This window comes from Pempheris klunzingeri, chromosome 11, assembly GCF_042242105.1.
Source record: "Pempheris klunzingeri isolate RE-2024b chromosome 11, fPemKlu1.hap1, whole genome shotgun sequence".
Classification (NCBI taxonomy): Eukaryota; Metazoa; Chordata; class Actinopteri; order Acropomatiformes; family Pempheridae; genus Pempheris; species Pempheris klunzingeri.
The window spans coordinates 25,350,829-25,374,791 of record NC_092022.1 but is presented as its reverse complement, the minus strand read 5'-3'; the positions used below and the strand labels follow the sequence as shown (position 1 = coordinate 25,374,791).

The window sequence follows — 23,963 nt, the reverse complement described above, 5'->3', positions numbered from 1 at the left end:
TAGTCAGCAAACCAGTTCATCTTGAAGTCAGAACTGCACCTCAGCAAGACTGAGGACTAGAGAGTCTTGAATAATAAGATTAATTTGTGCTTTGCAGTGTGGTGCTGCAATAGTTTTACTGTAACTATGTTAAGTGTTTTTGCTATTTACTTGGTCGAAGACAGAGGCCCTATTGTTCTCTGCGACTCCCCAGCCAAGGAGACGATGGTGGGATGAACTAGTTGCCGAAATTGGAGCTCTGCGCGCGCACGCGTGTGTGTGTGTGTGTGTGTGTGTGTAACCCACAAACACACAGTCGAGGAATCTCACTCGAGTGAGCAGCCGCTGTGTTTGCTATATTTTTATCCTGGATGTTCGTCTGGGTGTTGAACAGCACACACACACACACACACACACACACACACACACACACAAAGTTCCAAGAACATGGCATTCATGAGGAATTAGCATAGAAAGGAGATGAAAATTCAACTCCCCAAACCAAATAGCTCACATTCCCAACACTGCTTATAACAATTCAGCGTGCGTAAACCCTGCTTAAATCTCAGGGGAAGCCGATGAAGCAGCCCTGAACCTGAGCGTCTCAGGTCAGCCCTTACTTTTTTTTTTTTGCATAAACGGTAGAACGACATGTTGTCTGACACTTCTTTGTTCCTGAGCATATGTGGGTTTTCTGTTGCAGATGCTGTATGAGGTAAGCTAAGCACTCATTTTGCCTCCAGGAAGGGCCCCTCCCTTTCCACTACTATGGGCCCCTTAGCAAGACATGCAGGGAGGCCAAAGTCAGGTCACAGGCAGGGTGCGGCTCCGCTCGCCCTCCTGAGTGAAGAAAAAGCAAAGAAAACAGGTTGTTTGCCCTTTCATCTAGGCCTCGTCTGCAGGGATATTGGGTTAGGCAACCTATTTAGCACAATGTTTATCTCTGACACTGAGTCACATTCTGCGGTCACAGCACAAAAGACGTCTTGTAACAGTGATTGGTGGCATTTTCAACAATGCCCAAGATATACTCAGACATAAATTACACCTGACAACCAAATGATTCTAAGAGTTTAACATGGCATTTCGATGCAATTCTCTAGAAATGCTTGATACTGAATAAGATTTTATGTTTTCCAAACCGCTTCAACAAAAACACCTCAGCCCAAGGCCCACTTTCCACAGCTTTCAACCACATTTTCCAATCTTCCTCACCGAATGGAGCTGCTGTGAAGATAGTCCGTGCCCCTGGAAGTGAAATTTCTCAACAAACACTGACCAAACTTCATCCGATGAGGAAGACTACGAGGCGTGGTTAAAAGCTGGAGAACAAGCTACTAGACCTTGAATTAAGGATTGTGTGGTCAAATGTTGATACATGCAGTTCAGCCATCAGTTGAGTACTTTGGGAAGAACTGGCACATCTACTCTAAAAAAGTTTTAGTAAAGGAAATGCATCTTGGTGCGTCAAACTGAAATGTACAACTTAGAGAACGTATATATATTCTATAGGCTTGTCACTTTGTTAAACAATTCTTCTGGAAGTTTCCGTCAAACTCATTTTTCTTGCTTGCTTGCTGTCTCTGCGACTGGAATCTTGCTTGTTTGTAGAGGACATCCTGTAATCTATGACACAGGAAATCCAGTTAGACAGATAGACGAACAGAGGGGGTGGTGGCTTTGGGTAGACAGCAAGTAGCTGGGTGGGGGGGGGGGGCAGTTTCACCTCAACCTGGCGATTATGTCCTGAGGTCAAGTTTTTAGAAGAGTCCAACAAGATTGTCTCTGTCTTTGTAGTTTGACCAGCTGTACAGAGCTTCTTCTCCATGATGTCTCCAGACTGACTCGACTGTACCTTCCTCTTTCTCTTCTTAACAGAACAGTGCGTCTCCAAAAAGCACAGCTGATTTGAAGCTTTTCATGCATTCCATGCAGAAGCCTTTTATAGTAGTGCCTCCCCAAAGTGAGACCATTATGGCTCTCTGAGAGTTTTTTAAGAATGTCTGCAGCTTGGTGAGGAAACATATTATTTAACTGAGTCCAAAGTCCGTTTTAGTTCCATTTCCCCGTGTGTTTTTCTAACACTTTCTTTTAACTGCATTTATCTGCAGATTCCTCTGCAGGTGAGAGTTCATGCAAATACATCTTTTTCCTTCTGTACATGTCCACTGCAGAAATATTAGAAGACACAAAGAAAAAAAAATGGTTTCACCATCGTACAAGCCTTGAGAAATCCTTTACTGTAGATTGTTCAGAACTGCTATTCATAGTATTTTGTCTCAGTGTGACAAACACCAGTGGCCTGCAGACAGAGGAAGTGCTCTAGAACAGTGAGAGTTTCAAAAGGCACAGACAGTCTTCAACTGAGAAGACTGTTATCACCCCACCCATCCTGTCTCAGCCACATACAACCACACACACACACACACACACACACACACACACACTAAGAGACATACAGAATACACCCACTTCCACATGAGTCCCCTGCTTGTCCGCCACCCCGCCCCCCACCCCATGGCAGCTGAGATGAGCCTGCCACTCTCACTATTTCCACATATGCTGCTCCATGACTTGAGGCTTTGTGAGTTTCTCATGCAGGGGCTATTCCTAGCTGTCATGTGTGAAGTAAGGAGCTGCAAATGAGTGTTTGACAGACATGAGCCTCAAAGGTGCAGCACTGATACTGTTTGCCGTTACTTGGTTAATACCATGCCAAAAAAACAGGCCCTGCACTGAAAGCATGGATAACAATAATAAAATACATCTGAGTTTCAATAAAAGGCCGGTGTTATCTGTCTGATAGTGTAATGCTGGTGTGGAGATATTATGAGGTGTCATGTTCTCAGTGTGAGGTGTTGGAGCTGAGTACATAGACGGCGCAGTCAGGGCACGTCTAACACACACCTCAGCTAATCGGAAAGCCCTATTTTAGAACTGTGACATCCTGTCTGTGCTATGTAATCCTCACTGGGTCATAAAGGAGGTGGGCTGCAAAGTGCACACACACTCATACACTCACACACACACACACACACGTGTCATAATTATCCCCAGGTCTATCAGAGGCTTATCAGGAGAGCACTGTCAAGCTTTCAATAAAAATGACTCACACACCTCTCGGTCAGGGTCTGACCAAGACGGTGTGTGTGCATGAATGTGCACTGGTGTGTCTATTGTAGGAGGATTTCTCATGTTTTCACTCACTCGCCCTCAGACCCCCTCTCCCCAAATTATAGTGAAATTACGCTTCTCCTCTTCTTTGCACTGGATCACCTGAAATCAGCCCAGGGGCCTCTGAGAACCAGTACCAGACTTCTCCGTGCTGCTTTTTAGAAAATAGGATTTCCCACCCCGCCTCATGTCCGACAGTCCCACTGTTCAGTAATCTAGACATGCAGGTTTCTCCCTCCCTGAAGCCCCAAACACTGAGCCCCTCAAGCTCAGCTGCCAATTGCTGCCCCCCCCCCCCCCCCCCCGACGTTCTCCTCCGTGCAAGATTACCAGGGCCGGATCTCGCCCTGATGGAAAGCTGCAGCGTTGGCAAACGGTAATCCACGAGATGAGGGCTGGCACGTGGCACAGAGACTTTGCCCAGTGGCAAGACTGTGTGTGTGTGAGTGTGTGTGTTTACTTGTATTACTTACTTGGGATGCCTGAAAACGTACACTTGTAATGTGTCACAGTGTCTTTTGGGGACATTTAGGTTAATATTCTTTAGTTACATTGTTTATATATATATATACATACATGGATATATACATATATATAGTTTGTGTGTGTGTGCTGGGTGTGTTTGCTCATGGGCAGCCAAGAGAGGAGGCGAGAGGTGACTGGGGCAGTGTGTGTCTGTGTGTGTATTTGTGTGTGTGTGTGTGTGTGTATCTGTCTGTCACACTCAGATACACCCATACAGACAGACAAGTAGGGGTTTGTTTCTCTTTCCCCCGTTGGCTGGCTTTGTGGCTATGACCTCAGCCTCTCCAAGCTGCGGCTGTCACTAGCTGACACACACACACACACACACACACACTCAAACTGAGGGCAATTGCAGTGCATTTCGGATTTATCTGTGCAGAGCCTTCTAAAAAATTCCAAGTCTAACACTTTTTGGACCTTTTTAATGCTACACGGAATCTAATTAAAGATGATTTTAAATCCAGAGCTGGTGGATGTCAGATTACACAGCTAATGAAACACAGTCGGAAATAAATGATCCAACTTTAAATCCAGCTGAGTAGAGATTGTACTTCGCTGTATAGGTCTTATGTGGACATAGAATGAAAAATATGAATACAAATAAGATAAAACTGCTCATTTCATGGAGGGAACTTTAGGATGTAATTGCAGTAATGTCTAGACTTTAGGATCTTTCCATGCATAACACATCCTTTACAATAAATCTTTGAAATATTTGTCGTGATTTTGCCATTCAGCAGCAACAAAGTGTATGGAGGAAAGCCACAGGACTCTTCCTTACTGCTGACACCAAGTTCACCTTCTTCCTACAACAGATGGTGTTTCACTGTGCAGTGATCATTCCTGTTCTTTGTTTTTCACTCTTTCTCAGTGTGTAGAGGTCATGTGTTGGAGTGGAGGTCACACATGTAATGCAGATATGGGTTGGCTCTGTAGAATCACCATACACACATATATATATATATATTTTTTTTTTGTGTCTAGAGGGGATGTATTCACGCCTAGAGTTGTCTCTGTCCTGGTTCACTCTTACTTTCTCTCTCTGGGGATCTCCCCTTTGAATCTACTGCATTCAGCCAACAAACTGCTGCAGTATGCAGGAGTGGGCATAACCTGCCATCTCACACACACACACACACACACACACACACACCCCACGTGGTGTCAACAGGTGGTCATTGGTTCGCTCGGGTTAGATCCTCTCTCTCTGCCTCTCTCGCCTATGTTGGCAGGGTGTCATGCTGTGCCACATGTCTGTGTAATCAGAGCCGCTCTCACAGGAAAGTAGCGTGGCTAGACGAACAAATAGTGCTGAGGTCTGCTGTCATGACAGCTGTCCTCTCTCCACTGCGGCCCAGATGTACAACTCCGTGACTTTCAGTGACTTTCCCCAACGCCGTGCGAGTGCTTTCTATTACCAAAAATGTCAGGTTGTCAGAGAAAACCTGTGATTAAGGCTTGTGTCTCTATCTATCAATTATATTTTTGCTACCTTTGAGGAGGTCCTTGTGGAAATTACATTTATGGATTTCTAAATGTTTCATTTTCAAGATCTAATAAGTGAGATTATAGACGTCAGGATGTTGTTTGAAGAGACGTGTTTTTCTTTACAAATAGCCCCAGGCAAGGAAAAACAGGTGAGCAGACATAGGCAGCCCAAGGACCAATGTGAAAGCAGTAGAAGTGTTTTTATTCATCTTTAGGCATGAAAACAAGGTTTGAACTTTTTTTTTTTTCAACCCAAATTTTATACAGATATATTTACATGTCCAGTAGTTGAAATCTAGCTCCTGATGCATGATGTACAATTCAGTGGACATGTGATTAATCAGAATTTCCTCCCAATATAAAATCAACACTTGGAAAATTTAGCAATTGCATGACTCCTTATATTTTTCTTACCTGCAAGGGTCTCTTTTTCTAGAAGGTTTGAACAGAAACAAATGAGCAACTTGGTGTTTCTGGTCGTCTATCGGCCATCTTGGCTTCACTCTTTTTTTTTTTTCACTTGCAATGGCTTCCCACTGGGCAGCAGTCAGTGTATGAGATGATGCAGTAGCATCCATGATGTGCAACTATGCCATCAAAACTCATGCATATACCAGAAAACAGCTTTTGAATATTTGCACACCGTAGTGACCTCTAAGCGTTGAAAGGGTTAAAGTCTATTCACACCCCAAAATCCAGCTAAATTGCATTTCTCTTGTTTCACTGATCACAATGCACAACAGCTGCACTGCACTGCAGCTAAAACACCCAAGTCTCATTTTATGAATAAAAGGTTAAAAGAAGCAAGAAGTGTGTGCAATTGTTTTTTTTTTAGTGACCAGCACATGTCAGGGTTAAAAGGGTTGGGGTTGTTGTATCTAGTAAAAATACAGCAACACTAGGACAGTGCAGAGGAGGCCTGGCTGTGTTTGGTAGGTTTGTAGGTTATCTAGAGATGAAGAGATATGTCCTACACACACACACACACAGTAGTCTGTCTGACACTATTAGCTGCATTTTCAGTTCACTGACATTTTATCCCATAGCCCGCTGCCAAGTGGGCAACCTGTGGTGCTTTTAAAAATAATCAGCTTGGATGTGTTTGCACATCCGAATCTGTTTGAAGTAGTGCTGATTTTTTTTTTTTTTGTAGTACTGACCATGAGTTCACGTGAGCAATAATGACTTTGTAAGAAAAAATGCTGATTCCAAAATGTTCCTGCAGTAAAACAAATGTCCTTCTTTTCTACCAGGTGTCTGATCCCATCCCAGTCAAAAAGTCCAAACATGAAGACTTCCCATCACAATCCCCACTGGCTGACAAAGAGAAGCAGCACGACTGGCTACACTCCCTGTCCTCCTCCAATAAGGTTGGTGTTGCTAAGCTCTGGAAGGTGATGCCGACGATGGCGATGGTGATGGTGATAATGATGCATGGTGCATGAGATGAGATGTCATGTAATATTATACAGAAGTTTTTGGATGAGGGTAGCACTTAAATTTAGATTTGGCAAGCTTTGCATACAGAGGAGGTAACTGTAGCCACCCCGAATCCCATGGATTCACTTACTGAGATGGAGAGAAGTTTGAGAGAGCAGTGTAACAGAATAGGCAAAATATAATGATGGATGTCTCCTGTGAAAATCGATATTCCCTAAAAAAAAAAAATCTACCCTGCAGATATGGTTAGAATGGAGGTTATGTCTTCAACCGCTGATCTTTATACTGACCCCTATCTGACCACAAAACACATCACACAATCACTTCCAATAAGAGGCACACTGTCAATGGACTGGTCCATTTGAACAGATCTGCACTTTGTCGGAGTAATAAGTGAATATTTATACTCAGAAATGAAGTCCTGAAATATTCCACTGTCTAAACTTGTGAGATGTTCCCCATGATTTTTTGTGAACCCCCACTTTCTGGACCATAGCCAAGGTCAAAGAGACCTTTCACAACAGAGAGTAGGAGGAAACATCTAATCACGGTGGCTCAGAATCATTAGTATAGAAACATTTCAAACATTCTCCAGCCCCAAGTGTGCACAAAAATCGAGCGACTGTGTCCGAGCTCTCTGACTTTATCATCCTATAATTTCTTTATTACTTGTGATGTCAACTGTTTGCTCTGTCGATCTTCAGGGGCTCAACTGCATTCAGCCCAGACAGAGGCCCTCGGCTTTCAGACCCTGGTCCCCCCACGTCTCTGCTGGTGATAAGGAACCCTGCAGTCACCCCCTGGCCCTGCTAAGAGACAGGTGAGCCCAGCACAGCACAGCACAGCACAAGACGACCACATCCAAAATGGAAGACACTCTCACCAATTGGCACTTTACTGACTTCAAAAGGCATAATTACAGATGGTGAAATATCTGGATTGTAAGAGAAGCTTTTACTGCAAAAGATGACAGCCATTTTGTTGAGCTAGATACGATGAGCTCCCAGCATGCTCTCTCACTTGTCTGGGTGGGCTGGTGTCAGAGGGGTCAAGTCTGACTGTACCACAGCCTCCCACACTCTACCATTTACACACATTTGACACACACACTCATACCGTGGGCACCCACTTGGCTTGGTGATACCAGTGCAGGCTGCACCATATCACAGTTGATCTGGCCCGGTTTCTCATACAGTGGGAGGAAAGAGCTGCAGGCACTTCATTTGAATGTTTCTCTACACTGGTTGGCATAGGCTGTTCAAAACGGACTCCACAATATGGCGCCGGCTGTGTTTACTTGCATGCAGAATTCAGCTCTTGTTAATGATGGTTTTTGGATGTAAAAGTCATGAGACGTGCAGTGATATTGTCTGGTTTCCTCTTAGCTTCTACAACTACAAGAGTCTGGAAAAAGCTGTGGCCCCCAATGTCGCCCTCACACCGCTGCCCCTGGGGAAGATGGGTCCCATGTCCCCTTCGGTACCCAGCACCTCCCACCCAAGTGGAGGTGAACCTCCAGGTGAGGGCGCCAACGGCACCTCCAGGCCTCGCAAAAGAAGAGCCACAGGGGAGCTCCCGCCCCCAGCGCCAGAGGCCCCGTGCCCTCCGTCCTCAGCTGCCAGCAAGCCTCCACCACCCCAGGACGACAGAGATTCTGAGGTGGAAATAGAAGTGGAAAGCCGTGACGAATGTAAGCAAAGAGTTCAATATGAGCAACTAGACGTGTGTAGATTATTTGTTACGGGGTTCGACTGGCAAGCTAAACTTAGCCACGAGAACACTTGAGCTTTTTCACAAACCTCACCATCTCTGGTGTCTCTGATCTCTCCCACAGTCACTTCATCCCTGTCCTCCCTGTCGTCACCGTCTTTCACCTCGTCCAGCAGCTCAGCCAAGGACTTGAGCTCACCAGGTGTCCAGGGGCCCTTGTACACCACCACGTCGGCAGAGGGCCCCGTCCCTGCATCTGCTCCCGTGGCGGCCCCCGTGACCCCTCCGGAGCTGGGGCTGGAGTCTGAGCTTGAAAGCCTGAGGCAAGCGCTGGACAGTGGACTGGACTCTAAAGAGTCGAAGGAGAAGTTTCTGCACGAGATTGTTAGGATGAGGGTAAAGCAGGAGGAGAAGCTGGGATCGGCCCTGCAGGCCAAACGCAGCCTCCAGCAGGTAAGGTTCCTCCAGCTTTCCCCTTGTTGAATGAAAACATTGATATGAGTTTCACCTGTGTGCTGTAAGCACAGAGATAGATCAGAGATGTGGTTAGTCCAGGTCAGTACAAAGACTGGAGCTGCCAGACTCAGCTTGCCATTGCCCGGACTGTGCTGGACTTGAACGAGCTGCTTACTTACTTGAAAGTAAAGTGTCATGTTTCTTTGTCATTTTAATGGTCATCATTGTCAGTCTGGGACTTGAAGTGGACCCTCAAGCACATGAGAGTTAGTTTGAACTTGTCTCGACTGACTTGAGACACGAGCACGACTGCCTGGTCAACCTGACACTTTGAGCTGTTTTAAAACCTTCCTCTAAGTTTAGCTCGAGCAAAGTCATGTTAAAAGGAACGTTTTAGAATGTATTTTCAACGATCACACTTCATACAGGAGCCAAACCACTGTGTCATTCAAGGCCACCAACCAGTCAGGTGTGAGTGTAATTCTGTATAGAAACTGGGGTTGTTCTTTTGTAGAATACTTGAACAGCACACACCAAGAATCCTACTAACAAGACTTCTGAAGATTCACCAACATAGTGATGACCTGATACCATCGGATAGCCAACTGTCCCTATTCCCACACTTACATACTTTAATTCTGGAAACCAGAAGAGACAGAACATTTTCAAAGTTGCCACACTGCAGAAATGACTTGAGCTTCGACATCAAAGTGCAGAGGTGGATTAGAAGTCATTGTCACCGTCCACAAAGCTGAGCATTAGTTGTCGGGTGATAACAATGAGAGTGGATGTTGCTGCAAAGGGAAAGACCAGACTTTCATTTTTATTTTTGTTCTTGGAATGAGAACAAAAAAATGCAGACGAAGGAGTCTGTGTGGGCGAGCAACACAAAAGCAGAAGAGCAAAAGAGGCATTCCACTTTATCTATCTATCTATCTATCTATCTATCTATCTATCTATCTATCTATCTATCTATCTATCTATCTATCTATCTATCTATCTATCTATCTATCTAGTTTAGCCAGACTAAAGAGTTGGAGCCCTGACCGGCTCCTCATCAGCCACAGAGGCAGTGTTTAAAACTGGTATGACCCCTGCTGTGTGGAGTTGAAGCAGCCATAACTCTGGTGGCATGCAAATAGTTCTGGTGTAAAGCCACAGTAGAATAAAGGATTTGAAGGGATGTTTTTCTTTTCAGTCTTTTTGTAGAAACCAACTAAGCTTGATGACAGACATGTTTGTCCCTGCTGCTGTGTTCCCATGAGTAGTCTGTGGGCGTGTCACTCACTCACTCACTCGCTCACTCTTGTGAGCTTCACACACGTCCTAACCTCTGACTTGGCTCAGTGTAAACACTGCCATGGACACTGCAGCGTACTGTAACACGTCACTGCTCTCAGGTGTCAGCAGTTCAGAATGGAGAAATGAAACAGCTATGTGACAGACACTTCCACTGGCATTCACAGCACACCCATAAGAGTCATGGGGAACTGAATTTTCTCAATGATAGATTCAAACTGTTTAAAAAAAAAAACCTTTCACTTTTCCAAGTGTCTTAATTGCATAAGCATGAACCCCAGGCAGACAGTCCCTCACTCTGATGCTAACTTCTACCATCTCCTCTTGCAGGAGTTGGAGTTCTTGCGGGTGGCCAAGAAAGAGAAGCTGCGGGAGGCGACTGAGGCAAAGCGAAGCTTGAGGAAGGAAATTGAGCGTCTGCGAGCTGAGAGTGAGAAGAAGATGAAGGAAGCCAATGAGTCCCGGATCCGTCTGAAGCGGGAGCTGGAGCAGGCCCGGCAGCTGAGGGTCTGTGATAAAGGCTGCGAGGCTGGACGTCTTCGTGCAAAATACTCTGCACAGGTCAGTTAGTGTGCATGTGGACTGTCAGGGGTATGCTGTATCCGTTGGTCACACTTGGGGCTTAAAATCTTCTTGATAATCTCTCGATGATACATTGGAAACACGGGAAAGTGAAGCCAAACAAGGCCGTGCACATAGACTCACATTCACAGTCCAATGTGTGCATCAACACCCTCAGAGGAGCTGCGGTGTTTCACAGTTTCACCGTCTCCAGTGCTCTTAAGGTCAGCAGAAAAGGCAAGAAAAAAGCCCACGTTTCCTCTTCCCCAGTCAAAAATAAACGGGTGTAGCGTATGATAAGTCCCCCTTTGAAAGGAAACAGGAAGAGACGTCGTCTTCCCTCAGGCACCATGGGAAATGCAGATTAGACAAAACAAGAGGGAGGTTGCTCTCCAGCTGTGTCTGTGCACCTCCCTGCAGAGACTGCAGTCGACTTCGGAAGGCTGCCGCTAAGGCCTTCATGTTGCTGCAGTCTGGGCTCAGGACAGGAAAAAGACTTCAGAAGCTCAGGAAGCATTGTAGTGCTCTCAAAGATCATTTTGCTAAGAAGGCCTCTGTTTCAAGACATGTCTTGAAATGTAAAATGAAATATAGAAACTTCACTTTATGACCACGTTTGGGAAAGAAGTTACATAAATCAAGTAAAGTTTTTGACTTCAGGAAGCCAATCTGCTGGAAGCGGGAGATCACGTGACTGGAAATATCCTGGCTGATGATGAACCAAACATTTGTTCCTAAGCTTGCAAGTGTTGGCCTTGTGTGTGGGATAAAACAATAGTGTAGTGCTCACAGTTAAATCACACATTGGCATTCACAGGGAAATGATGACTGGTTTTCATCGTAGCCACGGAATACCCCAAATCTGTTTCTACATTCACCAAAGTCAGAAAGGTTGGTTGTTTACTTGGCAAATTCAGATATCCATCAGACAGATATATTAAAATGGATCCAACATATTGTTTCACACACTAGATAGTTACTTTGGAAATCGGGCTGCAGGGACAAAGAATAACAGATTGTTTTGAGCATTCACAACATGGACAACCCAATTCAGCTGGATTATTGCAGAGCAGGTGGTGTGAGGGTTAAATGATACTGTGCATTGTTGCCACCATTTCATTCTGCTTCAGCTTTGCCTCTGATGTTGAAATTTGACTAAGATGAGTCGTGCATGTTCTCAGGCACCTCTGAGAACATGCACGACTCATCCAGTTAGGATGTTTCTCTGGATGTTTACATGAACAATATTTACAGGTCAAAAAGTGGTAGTTATGGTTCCTCCAACATGATACGATCACAGCATCAGGGCACTGGTGTCTAGGACAGAGGTCTAGGTCTATACCGTCTAGTATAAGCACGGGCATGAATTGGCTCCATAATCAGTGAGTGTGAACAGCTCTGTTGTTTGCAGCAGGCCTGGAGGTTGGATCAGTACCCTCCAAACTGTAGTCACATTTGTTCTGCTGTATGATTTCATCTGTTTCTTGTCACGTGCCTTCCAGATCGAGGATCTCCAGATGAAGCTGCAGCACGCCGAGGCTGATCGTGAGCAGCTTCGAGCTGACCTGCTGCAGGAGCGGGAGGCCAGGGAGCACCTGGAGAGGGTGGTGAAGGAGCTACAGCAGCAACTCTGGCCCAAATCCAACAGCGACAAGGAGGGGACGCCCAAGGACATGCCACCTGACAACTAACCCAACGGCCGACCTCACCACCCAACCATTCCCTCCATTGCCAGGATCCCCAACATCTTCTGCCCTACTCAGACCACAAACACTCCCGGGAGTCCTGTGCCGGCCACATCGCACCACTGTCCATCACGCTCGCCCTCCGCAACACAAACATGAACGCCCTCTGACCAGAGACAGATGAGCACCTATGTCCATGCTCATGAAAAGTCAAGTGAGTGGTTTCCATGGACAATGGCTGGAAACAGTAAAGTACAATGCTGCAGGAAGGAAACGCGTGTTTCTGAATCAAGCACTGACTCGCACCTTCTAAACTCACAGAAATGACAACTGGATGACAAGAATGACAGAAAAACAGATACTGAGCACAGAATGTGGCTGTGCCCATATTTTGTGTGACAAGAAAAGGGGAGAGACTTTTGGAAAGTCGTCTATGATAAGAAATACTGAAAGATGATCATATTATTGAAGCTGTTGAGAGGTGTTATAGCAGTGTGATCAGGAGAGGCGGGCTCACATTTAACCCAGTTACCGAAAACGTCTCCACTACCATCCCGTGCCATGACGAGGATGGAGGATTTTGAAGACATTATAAGCTATTTAAGAGACTACATAGCGATATGTAAAGACATAAGACAGTTTCTTTGTTTCTCTGTGATATTGGACTTGGGAATATAAAAGATACAAATAAAATTAGAAGACAAACAAAACAAGTAAATGAACTTTCCACAGTGCCACCGTGGTTTTGTCGGTTTTTCAGGAAGCCATCACAGTCCACTGAGTGGAAGAGCATCGAGTCCGAAGCTCTAGTGAACTGTCTTTTCCTCCCACTGTTGTTTTCTAAAATCACTTCTTTCTAATTTCTCCGAGCAGTGGGTGGGTTGATATCTCTCTCTGTTGGGGTCAAACCCTGGACTGGAGATTGGAACTAAAAACATGCTGTGTCAAAGTCACCAATTTAGTGAGCACTTGTTCTGGATGATCAATAATAATATCCAGCAGGCGCTGTCTCAATGTTTCTCCCACTAGGTCTCACACACACACACACACACACACACACACACACACAAATGTTGCCATATATTATTTTAAGCATTTGGGTCAAAACCCTCAAGTCTTTATCTTCTAAAGATAAAATCCTGCAGACGTGAGTGTGGCCTAGTCGTCTGTAATGTTTGAGTGATGAAAGCCGGCATGTTTTTACTCCAGTTGACATCAGAAACATCGTGTATGAGCTGACAGTGGGCTGGACGGGGCACCCTTAGCAAGAACCACAAAATGTTCATTTTGATTAAATTAAGGTATGTAAATATAAATATATGTTGTTTTTTTTAACTTTACGATAATGAATCGCACTTTGTCATAACAAAATACTGTTATAAAGCATTGTACTCCCACTATTGTCTTCAATCTTACTTTGAACACATCATCTTATACATGACTGCTACCATATAAATCCAGTAAAGCATTTAGTTGATTAAACGCATCTTGAATAAATAATACTGTTGTACCGTTATCTTATGGCAAAGTATTGTAAATAAAAGGAAAGAAAAAAGTCTCCAGCTGTTGCTTGCTGATGCAGTCTGGGATTGTTGGAAAGTTTGGGGTAATGCATTCCCCCCGTTTTGTAATATAATTGACACAGATGTTGCTTGAGCACCCGGTCACATCTCCTAACAAATTCGACAAAACTTGGTTAACAGCTTGCGTCAGAAAGGTGAATTGTTAGAGGAGTCTGAACAAACAGTCACACATTGGAAGAATAAAATCCAATTTATTCCAAAGGCAGAGGCCACGAATCTGCCCTCACAAAGTGGGTACAATGCAATCAGAATGTACATTGTGTTAATGCTATTTTTCCTTTGGTTGTTGATGTTGTTTTAAAACGTGGAGATATTTTATTGCTTGTCTGTTATGTTCACTTTTTTTCAATAGAAAACTCATATTTTCTTTATGCATGAAATTTGAGAAGGTTTGCCATACATATAGTCAGTTATTGGGCATTGATACTGTACATGTAAGGGTTTTATTGTGTTATGCAATATAAAGCAATTTGTCTTATTTCGAAGAGGAAAAGGTAATTAAAAAAAAAAGCAACACACCAGATATTGTTCTTAAGAAAAAGAAAAAAAAAAACTTCACACCTGCAAAAAACAAAAGACGACAAAAAAACTGAAGAAAAAAAATTTAAATGCAATGCTGGACAACCTCAAGTGCCTGGATGTGGGCGAAAGGTTTCCAGAGAAGGAAAACTGATGATCAAGCTGTTGGGGCTGGGCCTCTCATCAACTTCCTGCGTGCAGGTTTCAAATTAAAAGCCCCTTTCCTGCTCAGCAGCTCTTTCCATCAGTATTCCTAAACCAACCAGTTTACAAACTTTTTTCTTTTTCAATGCAGAGAACAATTGAACAAATGCTAGACACTTAAGGCTGTTTTTTCTGAATGAGTGCTTTTTTTCTTCATTTGAAATCAATGATATGCATGTTCAAACAATTTTTATAGAAGACCTTGAAAAGCCAATTGCTTCAGTGAATTGTTACTTTGGGTTGTATATAAAGATTAACTGTTTATTCCCAGCTTGTTGATTTGTCCTGAGGAGGACATGTCAAAGATAACAGAGGGCATTATGTTAAAAGCCCTTTTCTTATCTAACATTACTGATGTTGCTCAGAGAACGACACTGCGTCTGCAACTTTGGCAGACCTAAAATTGGTACATTTTGTAGTTGTTTTTACACTCAAAAGAGTTGATAGCCTACGTGTAGTTTACTTTACTCATGGTTTTCTACAAAAGATGGGAGACAATAATGACATTGGCTCCTCAGTCTCCCACGCAAAAAGAAAAATGAGTCTTGTTTTCTAAAGGAGAATCATTTTGCTAAATAATGGACAGTGAAGCAGCAATAACAGTCCATATTAAAAGATAAATACTAGCCAGTGTGACGATTTGAATAAGAATTTACAAATGTAAATATTTTTTTCATTTACGATATTGTATAATATATGTACATGGTGTTTCCTTTTTCAAAAAGAAATCTTTTCTTACAATAGCTGTCTTGTTTTTTTGTTTTTTTTGAATTTGTGTCTTAACTGAGATGTTTCAAAAACAGTTAATGCAGTGCGTAAGAGAATATTCCCTACATAAACATGTTAATCCATTTCTTTTTTCATTCATTTTTTTTTACTGTAGAGTCTTTATATTGAATGACTTTTTTCACCAGTTCATATATATTTTTAACAGTATGTTCAGTATCAGATAGCAGACCTACAGTATGGCTCACACACACGTGACTACGCCACCTTGCAGATTGTTTCCCCCTCATCCTCATGTATCTTTTTAGCCCTGTGCTGCTGCTAATACTATAAACCTTACAATTCTAGAAATATTTTTATGTAAGAGGTTAATGTAAGCTTTCCCATTTATTAATGCCACATATACAGTATGAAAAAAGCTTGGCTTACTCATCTATTTCCCTTGTTTCCCTCATCTTTTCACGCCTTGTTCCTCATCCCTCCTCCAACAGCACCCTCCCCCTCTCTCACGACACGGACTATATTGTAAAGTAAAGGACTTTATGAGATTATGTTTGAAAATAGCTATGCTTATATACTACAGTGACTGAATGTACAGTGTATAGATGCATTACCAGAAATAAAGTTGTTTGTCCAGATTGAATGGCCCAGTTTCATATTTTTGCCGCATGTTTGGTAAACATCATAAACCGTAATTATCCTCCGAATACTGCAGACAGTGTTTTTTTTTTTTTACATCTAATTCGTCTCATCTTAGGAAAATGAGCTCAGTGCTCTAAAATATTTGTCTTGCAGGCACCCGATCTGCTGTAAGATTTCAAAATAAGAGACCTATACATCATCTCCTCTGCAAGATTGGTTCCCAGACTGGGGGTCAGGACCCCCCCCAGGGGTCACAAGAAAAATCTGAGGCTCTACGAGATGATAAACAGTAACAATAAGGCTTTTCTGCTACTAAAGTCTTTGTTTCGCTATTGTAACAGCAATGTAAAAACATTCACATGAAACAAACTAGTAAGGGAAAGGTGCTCCTTGGTAAGACTCCCAGTTTATAGACATTTGGAACACAACCTGTGACAGATATTTCTTTATTCTCAAGGGATCAGAAGCCAAAATCAATCAATCAATCTTTATTTATAGAGCGCCAATTCATAACAGTGTTATCTCAACACTCTTTCCATAAAGAGCAGGTCTAGACCAAACTCTTTAATTAGAGAGAGACCCAACGATTCAGGAATTCAACATTAAGGATTCAAGAATCTCCACATGAGCAGCATCAGATATTATATTAGGAAACAGGGATTAGGATCCAGGACCAGGATCCACAGGAACCAGAGAACCACAGCAGGAGAACCAGGACCAGGATCCACAGGAACCAGAGAACCACAGCAGGAGAACCAGGACCAGGATCCACAGGAACCAGAGAACCACAGCAGGAGAACCAGGACCAGGATCCACAGGAACCAGAGAACCACAGCAGGAGAACCAGGACCAGGATCCACAGGAACCAGAGAGATGAGAAAACCACAGAAAGGCTCCGAGGAAGATACCAAGTTAGTAACAGACATTAAAGAGACATGAAGCATCAGGATGGAGAGGAAGAGGAGGAGAGAGGTAAATATCCATCCATTGTCTATACCGCTTATCCGTCAGGGTCGCGGGGGAGCTGGAGCCAATCCCAGTTGACTTCAGGCGAGAGGCGGGGTCACCCTGGACTGGTCGCCAGCCAATCACAGGCCAACATATAGAGACAGAAACACTTCTCACAGTCACACCAACAGGCAAGTTAGAGTCTCCAATTAACCTGATCCACACAGAAAGAGCAGGTTCAAACTGGGATTCGAACCTGGAACCTTCTTGCTGTGAGGCCACAGAGCTAACCACCGCACCACCATGCTGCCCCAAAAAAACAAAAATAACTGATCTACATTTATACAAAGATATCTGTTTATAGAGATAAAGAAGTCTTGGCCCAGAAATCTGTTGTTCATTATCTGGATATCCACTGGCGACGCCAGAGGGATCCAGTTATCACCATTAATACGGTGGGACGAATGTGGCTCAGAGGTAGAGTGGGTCGTCCGTTCATACCAAGGTCGGTATTTCGATCTTGTAAGTTTGAAGTCAGCATCAGCATCAGAGGCTGATTGGCATCAGTTTTGTAGGTAGTTGGTATTAAAGTATTAAGCGTCTTTGTGCAGGACACTGAACCCCAACCTGCTCCTGAAGCAGCTTCAGCGTGTGGTTGTTGATAGTTCCCTTAATCATTACACCTTTTTGGATTTAAGAGGGAAGAGCATCCGCAATTTGTGTTCTTGCTTGAAACCTAAAATGGAAGTCACGTGTTTGTTTTTAGATTTTAAACCAAAAATGGAAGAACAAAATCATGTGATCTAGTCTAATTCCAGGTTAGTAATTTTTTAAATCTTTTTTTAGACAGTAGAAGCAAAGTGTGAAGAAGTCAAAATAAAATCCAAGCGTATAGAATGGGCATTTTACAAAAAAGTTTTAGGTTTTGAAACAAATAACAGGTTTATTTTATTAATATTAAGGTTAATTAGACCTTATTAGACGATAGTCAGTTCCAAGAAGGCACATGTTTACTTCTTGCTAGGATTTGAGGAGGTTTTGAACATACAAATTTGGCTGCTGTGAAACTAGCTGGATCCAAAGCTCCAAAGAGTAATCACAGACTGAAAAGACAAAAGAAACAAATCTCAAAAAAGGTGTTTCAACAGCAAATAAATTGCAGCCATCTACTACAGTAGATGTGTAATGTCACAATATAGAGATAATAAAACACTGACGTACATGCAGCCCCTTTCAGCTAAAACAGAGCAGAGTAGTAGAGCAGTACATAGGCCATTTTTCAGCGGACCAGAACAACACTAAACATTCCTCTTGTTTCACCCTCTCATCCGGTTTATGTACACAGATATGGTTTTAGGGCTGCTGCTGGAGAAACCTCCATAATTACTGTGAAACCTTAAAAAGGAAAAGACGTGCTTCAAACGCTTAACTAGAAAGGAATGTACACTAGGTCTTAAGTTAACGCCCACTCAGCCTGACAGCATTTCATGTAAACATTCATTAGTGTGCACACACACGGCCACATTACATGGCCGAGTGTGTGCACGGTGCAGGTTAGCTGGAGGCTCCTCGGCATCCAGTGCACGGAGAAGCAGCCAGTGGAGGAGTGGTTATTGGCATGCCTGCAGATTAAAGACTCAAACAGTAGGCTACCTTCAATTTCTGTCGGTCGTAAAACAAAGACAAAAGAATTGAATTAAAAAAGAGGATGCAAGAATCTGAAAGATAACAGCAATGAGCTGCTGTGGCTCAGTAGTAGAGCAGGACGTCCACTAGTAAGAAGACACAAGACAGACGATTGACTTCCTTCAAAGCCCATGTGCTGTGATAAACTCCTGTCTGTTGTACTTGAATCATAAGCTGCCATAAAACCAGACGAAGGGTCTACAGCCGAGCAGCTAAATGCTAATGTTTAGCAAGTAATGTTTGCCGTTCCACCCATCATAGCATGCATTTACACAGCATTTGCAAAATACAGCTGAGGCCGATTGGAATCAGTTCTGCAGGTAGTTGGTAAGTATTAGACACATTTTCACCTGATGGTGGCGCTAGAGAAAAGGTCAGGAGATAACCAAATGTATTATCTAGCAAGAAAAGTCAGGAGATCACCGAAGTTATTAGCGATTATCTACTGGGGAGCATGAGTGTCAGTTAAACACAACCCATCTGGTAGTTGTAGAGATAATATATTATTAGAAGTGGACAGAGGCCCACTAATAGCATGGCTAGAATGATTATTTCACACATGATTATTTCACATGTCATTCTAAATATTTGTTCACATGAATTTGACTGCTGGAGTGTTTTGCAATCTGTGTTTATTCACCCACAAACACCCACTGTAGCGACTGCACAATGGAGTTGTGCACGATTCTAAACTGGACTGGAAACCAGCCTGTGTCTGCCAAGCTGACTTCTGCCAAATTTGAGACTCAAACCTGCCTTGAGAACTAAAGATATTTGTCTCCAGTAGCCGGGCTACTTTCCCTTTTCCCACCGACCAATCTGTATCTACTTGTCAGACATGTCAACAACACAGTCAGAAAAAGACAGAAAGCAGAAATGACATTAGAAAACAACTACACATGAGTGCGACACTTCACACAGCAAAATGGCTCCAAACCCAACACATACCAGTATGTACATTCACTCATGCACTCGGCATGAGTGAGGGCAAAGCTGTTGTTGAATCAGATGAATCAGAACTAAATAGCACTAAGAGCAAAAGCAGGATTGTTATAATGGCAATGATTTTCTTGCTGTTACTCAGGTACAGTAGTGAGCACACTCTGGGCTGGTTGGAGGTTGATGTGGCCCACATCATCAGCGCGCTGTGGGCCAGGAAGTCGGATGGCTCTCAGCTCCTCTAAACCAGCAGCAGCACCACACAGGGCTATTGACTGACCCAATTACAGCAGTCACATGAGGAAGAACGCCCCGCAGTTAGCTCATTAGTCTCTGGAGTCTCTCTGCAGCTCTCTCACTCTTACTCTGCCTCCATGTCTCCTGCTGCTTTATAATGTACAGTCAATTACCAAGTCATGTTTAATTCATTCAGTACATTTTGAGGAATTTTTTCTTGAACAGTAGGGCGGGTTGCTTCAGATATGAGGCTAGAAAGACGTGTTTATTGTATGTAAATGGTTGAACCAAATTACTTGAATTATAGTGTAGTCCAGTACTGGCCATGGTATTTTCCATGGAGCTGAGTCAAAAGACAGGCTCAGGAAAACCATTACACACACAGACTTAACACAAGGAACATTATTAAAAGGTCGTTGTATTTGGGTGGTTCATGTGTTAGAGGTGTTTATTATTGTCTGTGATTGTCCATATGCTAATGATTGACTGTTTTCCTAGTTTCACTCATACGTTCTTAGGGATAGAGACGCTGTACTGCTCATACCATGGTAGCAAGACCGTTGTGGTGGAAATCAATGTGCAGAACTGCTTTACTGTAATTTGCATTTTTGATATAATTTTTCCAACAATGATTAAATACTTTGTCAGCTAGTTAGTTTGCTGCATCAGGCTCAAAATGAATAAATGAATGTACTGGAGGTGGACAGCAGCACCTCTACTGGCCAAGTATAGTCTTTGCCCTCCCTAATGCAACTTTTCCCAAAGGAAATCAGCCAAAACTGCTTGAATTTGTGAAAGTAAGTTTTAAGGGAGATCCACAAAAGCTGCTCTGTGTGAAGTTTGTTGATTCCAATTGTGCATGTACATGCATATGTCCAGTATGTAGAGTTGTACAGTATTTTACCACAGATACAGGTGTTGAACTAAAGCCTTTTCCTGCTCTATGGAAAACCAGCACCAGCCACCCAATGCACCAGAGATCCTAGACATCCATCCATACATTAGCTATACCACTTATCCTTAAGGGTTGTGGGGGCTGGGGCCAATCCCTGCTGACACAGGGAGAAAAACAGGGTTAGCCGTAGGCTGACACACAGAGGCCCATAGCACAGGGAGAGCAAGCAAACACCACGCAGCCAGTCAGCAAACCTGGAACCTTCTTCCTTAAAGACCACCGCACCACCTTGCTGTCACAGAGCCAAGACCTGGCAAATTAAAATGATATTATCACTTATTAACCTGCCGGGAAGACAGTAAGTGTGGTCAACATGGATGACCTTACTCATCACCTCTAAGTCTAAAGGCTTAAACTCTAGAGAGGGTTTTATTGCCCCCACACAGTACAGGTCTCCACTTCTTTAGATCTTGTACATCTCCTTTTTTTTGCCTCCTACAGTCTGTCAACACCAGGTCCTTTTCCAGTAGCGGTGGCCAGCTGTCAATACTTAAATATTCCTTTGCACTTTTGTAGAAGAGGGTGATGTACCTCTGAATCTCAGGAGAGAGAGAGACAGTGGAGATCTTAGCTCCCTCTCCAGAGAAAGCCGAGATCTCTGGCCTCAGGCATTACAAGGGCTGGAGTCGATGCCTCAAACTGATTCGGAAAATCAATCAGACTTGGGACCAAAGTCCACAACCTCTACAGAGCCCTCTGTGCCATGGGTGATTCTGTGCTGCTCTTCCATTTCATCGTACAGGGCACCAAATTACTTTATCAAAGCTTGTGACCTTATCTTGAAACCATTTACACTAAGTCCCTTCACACATCTTAGGTGGATCAGTGAGCTGTCTGATCTCTAAAAAGCTAAGAGTCAATACATCCAAGAAGTATTCAAGATGGACTGAAAGCACCAAGGAAACATGGCTCTAACCATTTGTGCACATATGATCAAATACAAGGTGCATCGAGCTGCTGTAGAAATAATCTGTTCCCGTTCAGATTAGGCAAGGGGGGAGTGAGTTAGACAATAAAAGATAATTAACCATTTGGCTCACTTGTAGCTCATAAATACAATTCGTTCATGTGTTTGTGTTAGCCTAGTTGTCAGCTAATGCTAGCTAAAGTATTATTATTATTTTAACTGCTCTGCTGTGTGCAAATGGTGAAATGGTGGTTAACACTGTCCAAATCAGAATCTGCTGGCCGGCAGGTTTGTGGCTTGAACCTTGTGCATGTTCTCCCCGTGCTTGTGAGAACCCGAGCTTGACTGGCGACCAGTCTAGGGTGTGCCCCCTGCGACCCTAAAGGATAAGCGGTATACAATGGAGGGATGGATGGATTCTGAGCAGAAGATCCTCTTCTAGTTTTGTCAGTGACCAAACTTTCTTCGATCTCATCTGAATTCTATCCTGATACCAGGCACTTCAAAATAACCTGTGCACTTGGAGCCTGAGGGGCTCTTTGTCAAAGTCCTATTGTAATACCTTTGTCATTTCAGTGGATGTAATGATGTAATGATATAATGAATCTGATGTCCCTTCATAGTTTCAAGTTAATTACTTATGTACTATTATTAGCAGAGCATTTTATCAACTGCATTCTCTCTAATGGTGAACGTGCTGCTGACATGATGGATGGCTGAGGAATGCATTGCTGTAGGCTGACGTTGTTAACGTAGAATATGGGGCAGAAGTGAATGTTAAGTGTGTTGATACTGTTTTTTTTTATTAACATAATTCCACCTCGAAAACAACTCACCAAATACAGCGCACTTGATCTTCCCCCTTTCTGCTCAGAGTGGACACTTCTCAGCAGCTTAATGGATTCATCTCTCTCTACCACACTCACACACACATCCACTTGCCTTGCCAGAAAGGCCCCATTCAGCCAGTGCAGGTCATTGGCCCCTAGGCAGGTTCAATATTTATGGGTCGCTGCAGCATTTTACCGTCTCAGCTTGACAAAAATGATCAGCATCACAAGCACTCTGCCTGTCAATCCAGCAGCTCCGCACATCACATCAGCTGCCATCGCAGTCAGCCCTGCAGGACGTCACTGTGATGAGCCGCCAGGATGTCACTGAGAGACGGCTCATGAGATGGCTTTCCTCAGCCAAGGACAAATTACCCTGGATCCACAACCGAAGCTGCCCCAGTCTGATGTCTACAGCAGGGATGGATCGATGAATATGTAAATGCTCTGAATTCCAATACAATCTTTTAAATTCAACACTTTCTGGTGTCAAAATCATGTACTTTGTATGGTACCCCTCCAGCCGGACAACCTCCCTCATAATAGATTGAAAGAAAACATCACCAGTAAACATAATCCAGTCAGCAATTGCTCCCAAACACATTTGGCAAAACCACTGTGAGGTCTAAACACAGTGAAGAATGCTTTTGGATCAAAGCCAGTAGTAGCAGAAGTTGTCGACCAGTTTTACTCTGAAAATTCCCCCAAATGTAAAAGGCTCCCAGTGTCTGCTGTGATGCTGCCATGGCTTCTGTCACTTCTTTGTTTGTCTGTGACTGGCATGTCTCTTAAGATGATGGCTAGATTGGCATGAAGTCTGCTGAGCATAGTCACTCTTCTCAGAGAAAGAAAGTGACTGTGTGACCCTGAGTGGAGGCACCATCAGGTTAAGCTGAAAGGATCTCCTGGTGCTTAACTAACAAAATATTTGCTAATTATATTCAGTGTCACTCTCCTGAGAGAAAGAAACCTATTGATAGAGCCCCGTCTCACAGCCTTCACTTCTTTTTGCCTGTTCAGTCAAATACAAAATCTCCGAACACTCACTTCCAATTGTTCCCCATTTTATTTTAGAATAATAAAGTGATTCCAGGCCTTGTGGTGAATGAGTTACTGTTCAGCCTGCTGCTTCAGGGATGAACAATTGGACCTTCCTTTCTGGTCATCCAAATTATTTGGGAATCAAGGCCAAACATGAAGTTTGAGTTTTATACTTCACATCTCTAAAACTCCTGTGTGTGCATGGGCACTACTGGGCTGAAAACTTCACCGTTACAGTAAAGTGGGACTATAGCTGTGGTTACATGCACACTTTTTAAATTCAGACTGAAATCGTGCTGATTAACGATTGCAGTGGAAATAGTAGTCTAGTGTTTACATATGCTGTTGCATTTAATCAGAACAGCTGTGTGATGCACACACCATGCATTCATTCATTGAACATTATTTGTTATTGTCCTACTGTCCAGG

General features: G+C 43.4%; 1 protein-coding gene across 1 annotated transcript in view; it reads left to right on the top strand.

Annotated features, from left to right (window-relative positions):
• Positions 1-12,666, top strand: part of LOC139209446 (ski oncogene-like) — a 67,154-nt gene extending 54,488 nt beyond the window's left edge. Inside the window, exons 2-7 of the mRNA XM_070839162.1 lie at positions 6,420-6,536; positions 7,311-7,426; positions 7,992-8,296; positions 8,441-8,769; positions 10,402-10,632; positions 12,135-12,666. Of these exons, the coding sequence (XP_070695263.1) occupies positions 6,420-6,536; positions 7,311-7,426; positions 7,992-8,296; positions 8,441-8,769; positions 10,402-10,632; positions 12,135-12,323 (1,287 nt within the window). The 3' untranslated portion in view covers positions 12,324-12,666. The remainder of the gene's footprint in view (positions 1-6,419; positions 6,537-7,310; positions 7,427-7,991; positions 8,297-8,440; positions 8,770-10,401; positions 10,633-12,134) is intronic.
• Positions 12,667-23,963: the final 11,297 nt, after the last annotated feature.